This window comes from Erpetoichthys calabaricus, chromosome 14, assembly GCF_900747795.2.
Source record: "Erpetoichthys calabaricus chromosome 14, fErpCal1.3, whole genome shotgun sequence".
NCBI lineage: Eukaryota > Metazoa > Chordata > Cladistia > Polypteriformes > Polypteridae > Erpetoichthys > Erpetoichthys calabaricus.
This window is the reverse complement of record NC_041407.2, coordinates 41,746,893-41,763,427: the sequence shown is the minus strand read 5'-3', so window position 1 is coordinate 41,763,427 and position 16,535 is coordinate 41,746,893. Positions and strand designations below refer to the sequence as shown.

The following is a 16,535-nucleotide window of genomic DNA, read 5'->3' as shown; positions in this document are numbered from 1 at the left end:
GTATAAGTAAATATATCTGCATGGATCATTTCATACTTGTCCAAAAGCCTTAGTTCATATTAATAATATGAATTTTGGGATTACAGTCGTCCCTCGCCATATCACAGTTCACCTATTGCGGCTTCACTGTATCGCAGGTTTTTTAAAAACCCGCGATACAGTGAAGCCGCAATAGGTGAACTGTGATATGGCGAGGGACGACTGTGATCGCCTGCCTATCACGGAAGTTAGTTCTAGACCCATCAGCGATAGGTGAAAATCCACGATATAGAAAGACCATAGAAATAAACATTTTTATAGTTTAAGCCTTAAAATACCCATCCAACACTCTTTAAACACATGTAAACTTATAAAACACACTTTGTTAACACATGATATGTGGATGTCGGGCTAAGAATATGAGTAACATCTCTCTATTATAAAACATTTTAACTTCATGCAAGACAAGGCAGTGAGACAGGCAAACAGCTGCTGTACAGGCTTTTAAATTAGTGACACGCAGAGCGACAAGCAGCACAAAGTCCACTTCTCCTTAGCGTGCATTCAGCAAACCGCCCCCCCCCCCCCTTCCACTCCTCATAACACGAAGTGGCAGGAGCGTACCGCGCCTCCGGGGAGGGGGGTTTGAGTGAACGTGCGTTTACCCCTCACACAACCACACGCACACTCCTCCTCCTCCTTCAGAACGCGCAAAGCAACAAGCAGGCATTTTGCCAGAAGCAGCACAAAGTCCACTTCTGCTTAACGTGCGTTCAGCTGCTCCCCCCCCCCCCATCCCTTCACAAAGCGAGTGGCAGACACATCGACGTCTGATCGCTGCGCATAGTGTTGCTCTGCGGTGTTAAGAGTGTAGAAAGTGTTTAAGAGCAAAGGAAGTGTTTTTAAGAGTGTGGGAAAGGTTAATATGAGAGTGAGAAAGGTTTATAAGAGTGTGGGAAGTGTTTATAAAGCCTTAAAATATATATAAATAATAAAATAAATATAGGGCGCTACTTCGCTGATTTTCACCTATCGCGGGGGGCTCTGGAACGTAACCCCCCGCGATAGATGAGGGATGATTGTATTTTAAATTAGTATGCATAAACAGAAACAGGGAAAGATAAGACAGGGGACTGAACAGCAAATCTCTCCATACCATGTTAGATACATATGTTACACCAAAAATCATCCACAGTATATCATTAGTATTAAACCTGCTATGAGAAGTTCTAGATTCAAAATTAATTAGAATAAATTTTCAGTTTTTTCTAGTGAATTCTGTGGCATGCCATCTGATAGCTGGGGATGATTATAACAAGAACACAAAGATCTTTTTGAACACAATTTTGATGGTAAACTGGAAAATAGTCAAACACGATATAACAGATATACAGAATACACTGGGAGACTGCCACCCGACAATACCCTTATTGCTTGCAATGGACACATTGGTGTTGGTAGGGTTTACCAACCACCTGTCACAGCTGGGAGTACAAGTTGCTGGGTAGTAATGTCCATTGGTTTGGGAGGACAGCGTGCAACAATCTGACATGGCCTAACTTGTATGACTTCTTTGTGCAAGTGGTTGACAAGTCCAACCCACAAATCTCAAACAACAAGAACCTGTCCAACCCTTGCTTAGGAGATGGCCCTTTCCACACCATCGACCAAAGCTGTTTCCTCCACAGGTCATTTACTACATCACTATTGAAAAGAAAAATAATCAAGGAATGGTTAAACCAGACGTTAGCAGAGGGGGTGATTGACCCTTCCATCTTGCCATGAACTAGTCCTGTGGTGCTCGTATAAAAGTTCAATAGAGAATTCTAAAAACATTACATGAGGCAGAAACATTCAGCTCCCTGGATCTGAAGTTGAGGCAAGTGTAGGAAGCAACAGAATAGGGAAGGCAGCTGCCATCACCCCCAGAATGACTTCTAGTTCTGGGCAATGCATGAACAAAATTTCTGGAGCATCAATCCAAAGTTTGATGGAACAGGTCCAATAGAGGCTCTTTGGGAAGCAGAGTTTTATTTATATTGATTATATGTATTCTCCCCATCTATCTGATAACATTTTAAGAATTTAAGCATCTTGCAGTGGATTAAAATGCCTCATCTTTCAAAAAGTTTAGTATTTCTCCATTAACAACTTACCAAGGTCAACCCAAAAACAATTATGGCCAGTGCCCCAGGAGTTTATTTATTAAAAAAAAAAAAAAAGTTTATTTGAATATAATTTTTTCTATGGACATCACAACTCCTTTGTTCTATCTACTGAGGGAGGGGTCTCCTTGCAAGTGGGCACAGGCCTGCTTTCAACTCTTGAATGAAAGTATCATCACACTACCATTCTTGGTATAGCCGAATCCATCACTGTCATTTCTGGTCCACATAAACACAAATGACTTCATGCATGGCATTGTCCTCTCCCTCTTTAAAAGATTACAAGTTTACTATTGCATCACCTAAACAGAGGGCCTCGTTGTTGTGTGGGCTGTCAAAAAGTGGTGCCATTTCTTTGAGTAGACAAAATCTGAAAACTGCACAGACTACAGGGCACTAACTTGAGAGTTCAATTGCCTGAACACAATTATCCCAGGTTTCCTATCTCAGGTGAATGGGCCAGCACCTGTGGTATGTACAGTACTGACTTCAAATCCATGGCCTGTCTCAATGCACCTGTGCTGTATGTCAGTGATTGATGGAGAGCTTTGGGAAACTCCACGGAGCACCATGCTGTTGTGTACTAAGGATTGGGTCTACCATTTGTGGTTCCCGAATCACATGTACCAGAGTTCTTACTGCACTCCCACAACAGCTCAATTGGTGGCCAACATCTTTACTTTTACACAAAGCTGTAACAAGAAAAGAGTCTTCCACTCCAATCCCCCCCCCCCCCCCAGGCACTTGACTTTCCAATTGGATTCAATCCAAACCACAAAGCAATAGACCCTCAAACAGGATGGACCTGTGTTGCTCCCTTTGGCTGTGCTTGGCTGGGATCTACGGATAATAGTCCACCTTGGAAGGCCTGGTTCCTTGATGGAGTCCAGGTTTCCCTTTTCTGGGCAAGGTTACAGATTAAGACTTTTAATAAAGGTCAGTACAAACCAGACAGACAGTCTGGGAGCAAGCTGAGGTGGTTTGGGCATCTGATTAGAATGGTACCTGGATGCCTATCTGGCGGGGCTTTCGGGCATGTCCAACCCTGGAAAGACCTCGGGGCAGACAACAGGACATGCTGAAGAGATTATAATTCTTAGTTGTGCACAAACGCCTCAATGCATTCCCCCTCCCAGAGGAGTTGGAGGAGGTGTTGGGTAAAAAGGACATCTATGCATCATTTGGTTAGACTTCTGCCCCTGTGACCTAGACACAGGTAATCAGCATGAAGTAGCTCATAATACTGAAAGTCTGACCATCCATCTATAACTAGAGATGTCACAAGAAACAGAACTTTGCTATCAAATGGAAAACAAAATTCTAGAAATGTAATTGTACTATGTTTTTTTTAATTAAAAATAAATAAATAAAAATATAAATACTACAGAGTCAAAGTCAATACTGCATTAATGCGTGCCTGCAAACAGATGAATACATGAGTAAAAACTACACTGGTGATGAAAAGCAACGCATCAACACGTGTAATGTTTGCCGGATTATAACAAGCTGTAAATATTTAACAGAGTGTCACAAACTTCTAAGAAGAGATGAAGTTATGGTTAATCACATTTTAATACAGAATCCTACACAGACCCAAAATTCAATACCGTGTTAAAAGTAAAAATACAGGTAAGTTTCAATCGAAGGTGCTATTTGTGAATACCAAAATAAAATATTTAGTGTTTCAATACGTTAGAGCACAAAGCACATCTCATTAATACTATATGAACTGCATTAACAGAAAGGCACAATCACAGAAACAAGCAGCTGGCAAAATGGGCAAAACAACTGAGCACAAATATGCATTAACATTAAATTTGGCAAAATAATTCAATCACGTGAATAATGTAGTGAAAAAACAGAAACACGAGCAAGGACTCAGATATGCATGAAATGTTTTTCCACTCAAAATCATAACCACACATTAGATCTAATTATAACTTAAAGTGAAATTCCAATTTTAAATATTATTCCATTAAATTCTGATCTCTAATTATTAATGTTTGATATGGTTCTGCCCTTAGAAATATATATTTCTGAGTTGAAAAAACAAAAAAGTGTGATATCTACCTGTTGACTGTAACTCTGCTTCAAGATTTGTAGATATTATGAGTAAGTCAACTATAATCATGGAAAACAATTTAGAACAGCTAACTTATATAATGTTGGAAGCAGTGGCCCCCCGTAAAATAAAAGTGATTAAAGCACAAAGAAACTCACCCTAATTCAATGAGAGCACTCAAGCTCTTAAGTTAAGAGTGTTGAAAACTGGAGCGTAGATGGAGAGCAGCAAAGCCGCAGATCATCTGAATTGCATGGACAGAGAGTGTTAAATATAAAAAAAATCTCTTTAAAGCCCACTCGGACTACTATTCTAAAACAACAGATAGCAATAATAATCCTTGTGTACTGTTTAGAACAGTGGCTAAACTAAAAAATGGAAATTCAAAACTATAGTGCAAAATACCTACAGACATTAGCAGTACAGACTTTAGAAATGTCTTTAAAGAGAAAGTCGAAAATATAAGATCCCAGATTTCAGCATCACATTGTAAACCTAATATTGCTTGAAAAACTCTGCCTCGCCTTGCACTTTGTAAATTTTAATCTTGTAACAAAAAACAGGAAGACTTAACTTTAATTTTAAAATGAAACACACTGCTTTTTCCTTAGACCCAGGGCCAATTAAAAAAATAAAATAAAAAAAACAATGAATTGTAGGGGGTGCCTCATGTACTACTTGGCCATTTGTTAGTGTGCCTTTCCTTAATGTATACCAGAAAAAGATGGGTTACTGTAGGTTTGCCACATTATACGGGTCTGTGCCTTCAAGGAGGAGATACAGCATGAATGGGACTGATTGTCTAAGGAGGATTTAACCCAGAAAAGAGGGAGGTAGATGACATTGAGTGATGAAGCAAGAAGCTACATATTAGCACGGAAAGTCTCTCAATGGGAGCCACCTGCTGGAAGATTGGATTTTTGTCTTCAGGATAAAAGAGACACACATCTCATAAGATAAACTTTTTCATATCTAATCTGGAGCAACCAAATTGTTGACTGGTAGGACAGAACATTACCATTATCAGCACTGGCTAGCTGTGTACTCCATTAGGCTTCCTGATTTGCATCTGCAACTTCCAACTTAAAGAACATGGTATTTTTTGTGAAAATGGCTATTTATGGAGATTGCATCTTGCACCCTAATTTGCTAACTCCTAACTTTATGCCAATGATGTATTTGTTGTTTGATGTCTTGTCTATAAATATGTAAATATACTTTTTTCATGTCCTTATTGATTTTCATTAAATGCTGGGCTAGGATTTGTGGTGAAAGGGTTAAACAGGATGAGTGTTGGTCACGGAAGCCTGAAAAATTTCTGTTAAGAATATTAAGTAGTACTGCTATCACAATAGCTGTGTCCTGGTTCTGCAGCTGTGTTGGGCATACTTAGTCTCCTGGGGTAGCGGTATAGAATATTCTGGCACCACCATTTCTTAGCATTATCAAATGCTCATTATTGAATGGCACAGATCCAGATGCATTAAAAGTGTAATTTATCAAACCATTCCTTAAAAAATCAGATTTCGACCCACATACACTTAATAATTATAGACACATTTGAGGTTTACCCTCTCTCTCTGAGACTCTTGAAAAAGTAGTTCCCAATCAGCTTCAGTCTCACCTTACAAATCACAATTTAATCAAGAAATTCTAGTCTGGCTTCCGCACCTGTTATAGTACAGAAATGGCACTAACGTGTGGTAAATGACATTGTGATAACCTCTGATAAAGGAAATTCCACTGTAATTATTTTGTTAGATTTAAGCACAGTGGTTGACACCATTGACCATTCTTTTTTACTACACAGGCTGGAAAACTACATTGGTTTCACAGGCCCTCGTTTAGTTCTTATTTATCACATTGATTCCAGTACATACAGAAATGGGCTGCCAGTGCTCCATCATTATACACAGAAGTGAGATATGGTGTCCCGCTGGGCTCAGCTCTGAAACTTTTACCATTTTCACTTTATATGCTTCCAGTGGGAACCATCATTAGTAAACATAACATTAAGTTTTCACACATACACAGATGAAACCAATTTATACCTTTCTTTTAAGCCAAATGACATTTCACCTGTGTTGTCCTTAATTAGATATATTTTAGTGAGTTAAAAAAATGGATGGATGAAAACTACTCATCTATGAACATAGATAAAACAGAAATGGAGGAATGATATCATTGGAGGGAACAATGCTGATTGCAACAAGTCGGAATCACCATTAGTTTAACTTATTCAGCGGCCAATCTAGCCAAAGTACCCCATGGGGAAAAATAAAGTATTATATATCTATTCTATTAGTCAAGACATTATGTTTGACACTAACATGTTGTTAAAAGCAAACATTACAGAACTTTCCAAAACATGGTTTGAGCTCTTTAAAGTTGTTTTTGTAACAAGCATACACTCGTAGTGCTTTAATTGTCCAAATCTCTTCTGTATTTTTAATATTTGTCCCAACATCCTGTGTGAAATTAAGCTTGCCAATTTCACATTAAACAATTATTTCGGAACACCTGAAAACAGCCTTTTTTATATATAAATACTGTATGAATGATCAGACATTGTTACTACATTCAAATATGTACATCTTACATAGCCCAAAATCACACAAGGAATACCTCGATGGGCTTTAACAGGCCCTGTGATTTGACAGCTCCCCCAGCCGTGACTCCCTAAGACAAGTAAAGTCTCCCCACACCAAAAAAAAAAAGTTTGTTTCCCCTGTCATCATTAATACAACAGAAAAATCAAAAATGTACATTTCTTTTTTTAACTCTTTAAATGATGAGACCATTTTCAGTTGTTCTGTAATTCAAGTTCTCACCCATTTAAAAAAAAAAAAACAAAAAAAAAAAACACTCCTCAGACAAGTTGAATAACATCTTGGTTTCTTCAACATGTTTTGAACAACTCTGTGTACAACTGAACTAGTGTCTGTGATTTCTGTGCAGAAGCGGATGTGGGGGGTTGTGGGGAGGAAAACGGAAGTATTGGTGTGGATGTTAAATAAAGCAAAGATAGTTACGCATTACATGTGTGTGAACTGCTATTTCTGATACCTAGTGAACCGTTAGTTCCCTGGAGACGCTGGTATCGTTCGTTCGAGATGTACTTGTTGGCTGCCGGATTGGATAACGCTGAGACAGCAAGGAAAAGGGCTCTTCTATTGCACTGTTTGAGAGCGGTCCTTTCACAAATACACAATGGCGTAGAAAGGCCTGTCGCTTATGCTTCACGGGCACTGTCTCCCGCTGAAGAATTCTATTGGAGAAAGAGAAGCTTTGGCCTGTATATGGGCTTGTGAACGCTGGCACCTCTACTTGTATGGCAGATCTTTTACTCTCCATACTGACCACCAGGCCCTTACACACAAATGGATCTGGTCATAAGCACCTCAGGTTGCTGCATTGGGCAGATCGTTTGCACCAGTATAATTTTAAGCTTGAATTCACACCGGGTAGGCACAATGCAGTAGCAGATAGCTTATCCCGAGCAGTTGTGCCAACTGCAGTACAGCAGATTTGTGACCTGGAGCCAGATCTGGTGTTTATGTTGCATGCTCCCCTCTCTTCTGTTATCTCTTTGGACCAGCTGCGCCAAGCATCTACGGATGACCCTATTTTCTCCAAACTTCGCTGTTTTATTAGGGATGGATGGCCCACCACAATAGAACAGGAACTGATTCCATACTATAGGGTTAAGGACGATTTATTCTGTTGGGAAGATGTCTGTATTGCTCGAGGCCATTGTACTCTCATACCAGCAGTGCTATGAGCACAAGTTTTGCGAATGGCACATGAGGGCCATTTGGTCATTGTTAAGCTGAAGCAGAAGGGATATAGTGTGGTGGCCTAATATAGACCGTGATCTTGAGATACTGGTAAAGGACTGCACTGCCTGTCTCCTCAGTGGCAAATCCCCACCTAGTCCACCAGCTCCTCTTATTCCTGTACAATGGCCACTTGCTCCTTGGAAGCACATTCAAGTCGACATTTGTGTTGAATTGTTTGGTGGTCCACACCACGCTCGCTATCTCTTGATGGTGTATGATCTGCATTCCAAATGGCCAGAAGCCCTGCCTCTTGCAACTGTGACTACCAAATCCATTATTAGGAGCCTGGATTACCTCTTCACTCGGTGGGGCTTACCAGACATGATAACTACTGATAATGGGCCCCAGTTTACTTCTGGTCAATTTCATAACTATTTGGAAGAGAAGGCCATTAAGCACATTAGAACTGCTGTGTATCACCCAGAATAGAATGGCGGGGTCAAACGCCTCAACCGCACGATAAAAAATGAAATCCAGGCATACCTGACAGAAGGTTGGCAGTTTGAGGCAGCTCTCCTCCAGACCCTGTTACAGTATATTTTCGAGCAACAAAACATACCACAACAGGGGTATCACCTGCTTCCTTAATGTTAGGTTGAGAGCTGACTCTTCCTTTGGACCGTCTTTCTTTGGGTAAATCGTTACCTATACCAACACTCTCACAGACACAGGCCCAGGTTACCTCTCAACAGCAGCATATGAAGCAGCATTTCAGTCAAGCCAGAAAATTAAAACTGCCATTAGTAAAGGAACAAGACTGGGTGCGTATGTGGCTTCCTTGCCGTATCAACAAGACAAGACCCCGTTGGTCAGATCCATTGAAAATTACTCGGCAGCTTGGACCAGTTACTTTTCTTCTGCAAGATGGTTCTAGGCGTCACGCAAATAGCCTGAAAAAAAGTCACATCACCATCTCAGCTTCATCATGGCCCAAAGATGCATAGCCTGATGGCATGGGAGCCCCAAACAGTGGCTGGAAATGGATTGGCTGCTCCTCAATCACTCCCACGGGTTTCCAATGAGGTTTCATGTTCTTTCAGGCACAGAAGACCTCATTCCAGGCTTAAGGACTATGTTACCAAGTAGGCCTTCATTTTAAAAAAAGGGGGGGGGGGAATGTGATGTCTGTGCAGAAGCGGAAGTGGGGGGTTGTTGAAGGAAAACGGAAGTATTGGTTATTGGTGTGGATGTTAAATAAAGAAAAGATAGTTATGTATTACGCGTGTGTGACCTGCTATTTCTGATATAACAGTCATTTTCATTTACTCATTACCAAAAAACACATACTTTTTCTTTCTTGTTTACCGTATAATATAAAAGGCACTGACCTGTTTTTTCAATAACAGTGTTGCACACTTCTGCTATCTCCTCACGCCGTGATTCATCTGGGTACTGATTATCTGCAAAGAACCTATAGGCAAAACAAGAAGGCAAAATAAAATATGCCTCTACCAGAGTTCCTTAACCTTTATTGCCCAAAGGGCCAATAATAGTTGGGTGCAGGCAGCTATAGACACAGATACACACAGAGGATGCGCACCCTTGGTCTGTTTATAGTTCAAGTGTTCAGTATGAGGCACTGCGCAGTAGAAGACTCCCCTGACTTTTCCACTTCTGAATGTACAAACTTTCAGCTTTGCCCAGGGTCTGGATGATTTTCCGCCATGAATTTGTGGACGGTTGGCCATCATTTTGTGCATTTAATGTTGGATTGTGTAGATGCAGAAAGCATCACTTCACACAACTGCTCCTTCAAAGAGTGCATGTTTTCTTGTCTAGTCTACCATGTCGCTGAAGCAAGGGTCTGCGTGCCACATCTGATAATGAAATTTATGTCATGTGCACTGTATTGGACCCCCTAAGTATAAGCAGGTCTTTAAAGACATAGAATTTTCTCTCATTATTGCAGCAATCAAAAAGCAAACCCCTCCCACCAGTTCTAACCTCTCCATGACAACGAGGCACTCCTTCCTCCAAGTGAATCGGCTGCCTCTACGCATTCTCAGTGAGGTTCCTCCCCCAGCTGGACTCCCACTTGTCCTCCACTCTGGCTCTTCTTTTAAAGCTCCACAAAGAGGACGAAGAGACAATGTAGCCCCTGCATACATGAGTGAGTGAAAAATAATTTACAGATGTTCTCACTGCAAGTGACCAAAGCTATTTAAAAACTTACCTGGACGGCTCCGCTCAAGCAAGTACCAACGATAGAAAGCTCTCTTCTTGGTATCACTCATTTCCAGGCCCTGCTGCAGCAGCCACTGGGAAATATAGCTCTGGCTGATACCTTCATTATAACAGAAAAGTCAGGAGAATTAAAAAATAAATAAATAATAAAAAACTTATACAAGTTAATTTCACTCTTGTGTAATACAAAAGACACTATGCCTAAAAATATGGTTGGAAATTAAGCTTCTGTTTTTCACTGTTATTCCAACAGTCTTAAACTTTCTTACTCCAACTAAGATCTGCAGGGGGCTGAAGCCTATCCCAGCAGCACTGACACCAAGGATGCCGACAAAGATATCTAGATCATCTTCAGCAATGAGTTAACAGTTGGAAAATGCAGTTTAATGCAATAAGGTGCAAAGTTCTACAGGGAAGAAAAGGGAACATTAATAATAATAATAATAATAATAATAATAATAATAAACACAAGGTAGGCATTGCTGTCTTAAGAAAGTCCGAAATAAGCGGGATACTGATAAATGAATTCATGCATTTTTTTCTAGTAGGATTGACTACTGCAATTTGGTGGTCACTGGATGTTCAAACTGTTCTTTATACAGTTTCCAGTTAATCCAAAATGCTGCTGCAAGAATTTCTACAAGAACAAGAAAATACGAACATAACTCCAGTTCTGAAATCCTTACACTGGCTCCCAGTTAAATTTAGGGCAGATTTCAAAATCCTTCGTTTACATATAAAGCCTTAAATGGCCAAGGTCTGGCTTATTTATCTGAACTTACCATGATTTTCAAACAAAGTGTACATCAAGATCTCAGGATACCAGTCTGCTTATGATTCCAAGGATTAATAAAACACTGGGGAGGTTGAGCTTTTAGTTACAGGGCCCATAAACTGTGGAATGGTCTGCCTACTATAACAGGTGCCCCTTTAGTCTCTGCTTTCAAATCCCAGCTGAAGACTCACTACTTCAGTTTAGTATATCCTGACTAACGCTGCTGATTAACTGTACAGACTGCAGCTCTGTTGTTAGTAATTAGCACTAAAACATAAGTAATATGGTAGTTATAATTTGTTACTAACCCTCACCTATTCAGTTTCTCTTGGTACTTAAATGTGCCATGATAAATGATAAATGTACCATTGTTGTACTGCCAAGTAGTTTTGCCTGCCTAAGGTAAAGTCATCTGTAATGGAGGATTGCAGGAATCATCGTGTAGAGGTGTCCTTTCATTGGATGGCTGACTCAGCACCGGAATGGCCGATAGGGAGAGGCAGCTTGATGGCAAAGGTCCCCAGGACTTCTAACAAATCCAAATCATATTAAGCAATATCATCTACTGTTGAATTCTGCATTGTACTTGTAATATTTCTATTGCACTATTATATTGTATTAAGGATTACTTGTGTTCTGTTCTGTATATTGTAATTGTGTTTACACCCACTGTGTTTTGACATCCACTGCATCACGCCCAACCTACCTGGAAACTGAACTGCCTTTGCCAAGGTTTCTTCCATTTTTTTCCCCCCTACAAGTTTTTTTTTTTTTGGCAGTTTTTCCTAGTCTTCTTAGAGAGTCAAAAGGCAGGGCCTGTTAAAGCCCATTGCGGCATGTCTTGTGTGATTTTGGGCTATACAAAAATAAATTGTATTGTATATAGGGTTTGGGTTGACGAAACATTTTCATTGTCTAGGCGATTAAAAAAGAAAATTAGTTTATACTGCAAATAGTGTTAAATAGACCAATTAACACAACGCTCTGGGTCTATAACTGGAGTATTGTGCATAGTTCTGAACAACATACTACCAAGGAAAAAGATGGTCAGCAGAGAGAAGCATCTAAGTGACATCCCTGAAGGGCATGTCCAACTCTGACCTACTAAGAAAATTAAACCTCTTCAGTTTCAGTCAGGCGATTTAGATCACTACATTTAAAAAAAGTACACAGTAAATAAAAATTATGCAATAATGATTCTACCAGTTAAATATTTAATTGTGTACTCAGGAACACTGCTGAAAAATTGAGGGCAAGTGCAGCTAAGAGAAAAGCATTTCTTTATACAAAGAGACATGGGAATCTGGAGCAAATTTCCAATTCTTGTAGTTAAAGTAGAAAGACCGATGGATCTTCTTCAACTTTCAAATTTATGTGCTAAACAAGCACCTTTTAAAAAAAATTCAACTAAAAAGCTACTGGAAGTTCTGCAATAATTTCCAAAGAAATAAAGATTTTTTTTTTGTTTATAAATGTTTGATAAGCATGAATACTTTTCTGTGCACAAGAAGCATTTGTACTGTGTTATTATAAATCTTACAACATTAGAACAAGAACAGGCCATTCATCCCAAAAAAGCTTTCCAGTCCTATCCACTTAATTCTACTAAAATAATACCCTTATGTTTCCAACTATGCCCCTGTGTTCTGGATGAGCTCATTTTAAAATAACAGACTCGAGCAACTGTACTAATTCCACTAAATCAGCCTAGTCACTCTTTTCTGGACTTATTCCAGCGCTTCAATGTCCTTTTTGTAATCTGGAGACAAAATGTACATAGTACTCCAGGTGAGACCTCACCAGTGCATTATAACATTTCAGTATAACCTCCTTGGATTTGTACCCTACACATCGTGTATCATATAACCTAACATTCTATTAGCCTTCGTAATGGCTTCTGAGCACCGTGTGTCAATCGACAGGGTCGATTCCACGGCGAGTCATAAATCCTTCTCATAAGGTGTACTTTTTATTTTCAGATCTTCCATTGTATACCCAAAGCTAACATTTTTACTTCAGTAATGCTTTACGTTTTAGTTGCATTAATTTCCCACAAATCTGCCAAAGCCCCTCTATAATGATTCAACGGATTCTTGATTATCTGCCAATACACCTAGCTTAGTATCACCTGCAAACTTAACCAGCTTGTTACTTGTACACCCTCAATTCTATCTTATTACAAAATACTAAATCTGCTTCCCCATGAGTTTTTAAAGCTTTAATACAACTTTAATAAAAAATTTTTAAAAAAAGTCACTGATTACTTCTAAAAAATCCTGCTCTTGTGCTATGCTATTAGCAAGGTTACCTCAGTTAGTATTCAAGTAGGAAGTCATCCATGTCTATAATATTCCGATGTAACCTTGCCTTCTTATTATTAAAAAGATGTGCACTGAAATTACTGTCTACACTGGACGGTCTATAACACACACTCCTAAAATAAGGCTTCTTTCCTAGTGCTTTCCAGATGAAGCCAAATGTCCTTGCATTTCTGTTATTGTTATATCATCATAATTATGCTCTGCTGCATACAAATCCAACTGCCTTGCTTTATTTGATACTTCTAGCATTATGGCTAGCTATTTTTAATGTGTTACCCATTTAAATTTTGCATTTAAACGTTGGGTTAAATTTACATTACTATGCATTTTTATTTTTACACTATTGGTTGTTCCTTCATGTACTATTTTAAACCCTAGCCTGATCCAAACTCCCTACCCCCGAACCCATACTCTAGTTTAAACAATCTTTGACTAACCTACTTGCAAGTCTCCCCAGCACATTGGCGAGGTATTGAAAAAGATGTCTTGATTCAATGTTATTTCAATGCACAATGCCCCAATTCAATTCAATATCAATTTTATCTGAACTGAATTAGTGTGCATTGATATTCAAAGTTTTTTATAGATATCTATATATCTATATCTCTATAGATCGCTAGATGTATAGATAGACAGATATATCTATAATGTTGTAAAGTATGTAAGAAAATCAATAGCACAAGAAACGTCTTTGAAGTTAATACAATTTTTTTTAGAATGCTTTTCAATAAAGCATACAATTTGTTGTCTGTATTAGCAATACTTTGTGTAAAGGCATTCTGAAATGGTTTGTATGGTGGTAGAAAATTGTTAAGCCTAAATATCTGGAAACGGAGTTCTTAACTCCAAGTACAGGGTAAAGATTACTTGCTTAGATTGAATATAACAGATAATAAATGTTTATAAAATCAGGGAAGGTGTGCATATTTCAATATTTTAAAGTGTATTTATTATGGCTTCATTTTACAAATGGCTGGGAGACTGATTTTTACGTACGTATACAATAAATTGTCAAATACCTTCTCTGTGTTATTCAACACATATAAGATATTACCTGGAGTATTCAATCATTTAGCTGCTATACAAACTTACAGCACATACTGTAGGTAAGCGGATTTGTGTTTTCTATTAAATGAAATTAAGTTCTGTATTTAAAAAAACTCATTTATCAGACATGCAAGTAAAAATTCACTGTATTCTGTGCATGTGACCATACTACTACTATAAAGAACATCTATAATAAAAGGAAGAGAAACTCTAGAAGATGATATCCGATATGCAGATTTCTCTTGTTTGTAATTATAAACAAGCTGCAATACATTGTAGCTGACAAACCCTCATACCTGTAACCTGTCCAACAATGGCCTGTGAAATCCTTCTGTTGTTCAAAAATACCTTGATCTCCTCTTTCACAACATTGCTGTCTCTTCTGGGCATAACAAAAAAAGAAGACAACAACAAAACAATTAATTTGTATGACAAGAGGAGGCAAAAGTACAATGGTATGTGTTACTAACTCTGTTCAAAGTGTTTTACTATAATCCATTAAAAAGGAAAAATAGAGGCTTTATTTTAATTGGGACTTCATGTACTTGCTCGTTTAAACTGCATATGAGCAGTTTAAAATTCTTCTGCTTATGGATATAAAAAGTGTGCAACTGCCTGACACATTTTTAAACGCTAAAAACATGTTAAATTAATAATATGCTTTATTGTCCAAACAGTCTGCAACAGACATTGGGAGTATTTGTAGTAGCCTGGAAGTAGGAAAAAAAAAATCAATTTTAAAATGAACAACAGGTATCTCTTACTGGGACTTTACAGCTTAACATTAAAAAATGGCTACTATGTCAGTTTACATGAAGCACAACATACACACACACACACACACAAATCTACAATTTAAACTTTACAACAGCATTTCCCTACATACAGTTACCGCCACACCCCTCTGATACATTAAAGAGTCTTCATACTATGCTGATGAAACCACACTGCCACACAGTTAAATTCAGTTTTCTTATATTGTGTTCTTGATTGGAAGCAGGACCATTGCAATTACAGTATATGCATTTACAAATACAAAACAGTAATAAAGTATATAACCAAGAAAAATGTACATATATAGCATTAAAATGTGTTTCATAAAAATGGTGGCTTTATCCAAGAAAACATCTTTAAAAATCTAGTAAAAGTAATATGAATCAGCCCAAAAAAAGATGTCAAATTGCCAACAGAAAGGATGTGAGCATGGGAAAGGCGCAATATAAATAAAATGTATTATTATTATTAAACAATAACCTCCTGTGGTTATTTTGCATTTTTACACTTGTATACTGTGATGTGACTAAGAACTCATACCGGCACATTTTTAAATGCATTGCAAATGCACTTGCTATTAAATATTTGTAAAATTTTCATCTTTAAACTGCAGCAAGCACTAAACCAAGATACAAAATGTGATAAAAAAAAAACAGCAGTTTTCTTCCATCAGAAAACAAACAAGATTATTTTTCTTATTGAAGACATCAGTTGTATTTGTTCAAATGTTTGTCAAAAATTATAATTTGTAGCATTTGTAGCAATTTTGTAGCATCAGATGTAGTGTCGGACCCTGAAGGGAGATATGTGATGGTCATGGGCAACTTATATAACAGTAAAATGATTTTGATAAATGTTTATGCACCCAATATTGATGATAAGGAATTCATGCAAAATCTATTTGCATCCATTCCCAATGTGAACACTCATAAAATTATAATGGCTGGGGACTTTAATTGTGTTTTAAATCCACTCTTAGATAGGACTCCTGTGACAGGGGGGACGACATCTAATACTGCAAAGATAATTACACAGTTTTTAAATGATCACAACTTATCAGACCCCTGGAGGTTTCTTAACCCAAACTCAAGAACATATTCGTTCTACTCACCAGTGCATTATAGCTACTCAAGAATTGATTATTTTTTTTATAGATAATAATTTCCTGCCTACAATTAAATCATGCAAATATGACACAATTGTTATCTCTGACCATGCCCCTCTAGTCTTGGAGCTAAAATCATTAAGCCCCTCACACTCACCTCGCAGATGGCGTCTTAACCCTCTTTTATTGGCAGACGAGAACTGCACAGAATTTATATCCAAACAAATCAGCTTCTTCCTAGAGACAAATACGTCCACAGAGGTTTCTGCAGGAACACTCTGGGA

General features: G+C 38.2%; 1 protein-coding gene across 2 annotated transcripts in view; it reads right to left on the bottom strand.

Moving 5' to 3' along the window:
- Positions 1-16,535, bottom strand: part of LOC114665218 (homeobox-containing protein 1-like) — a 62,819-nt gene that overhangs the window by 28,465 nt on the left and 17,819 nt on the right. For both annotated transcript variants that reach the window (XM_028819652.2, XM_028819653.2), the window contains exons 3-6: positions 14,669-14,754; positions 10,219-10,329; positions 9,990-10,143; positions 9,374-9,456 (exon numbers count right to left, since the gene is read on the bottom strand). In XM_028819652.2, coding sequence (XP_028675485.1) covers positions 9,374-9,456; positions 9,990-10,143; positions 10,219-10,329; positions 14,669-14,754 — 434 coding nt within the window. The remainder of the gene's footprint in view (positions 1-9,373; positions 9,457-9,989; positions 10,144-10,218; positions 10,330-14,668; positions 14,755-16,535) is intronic.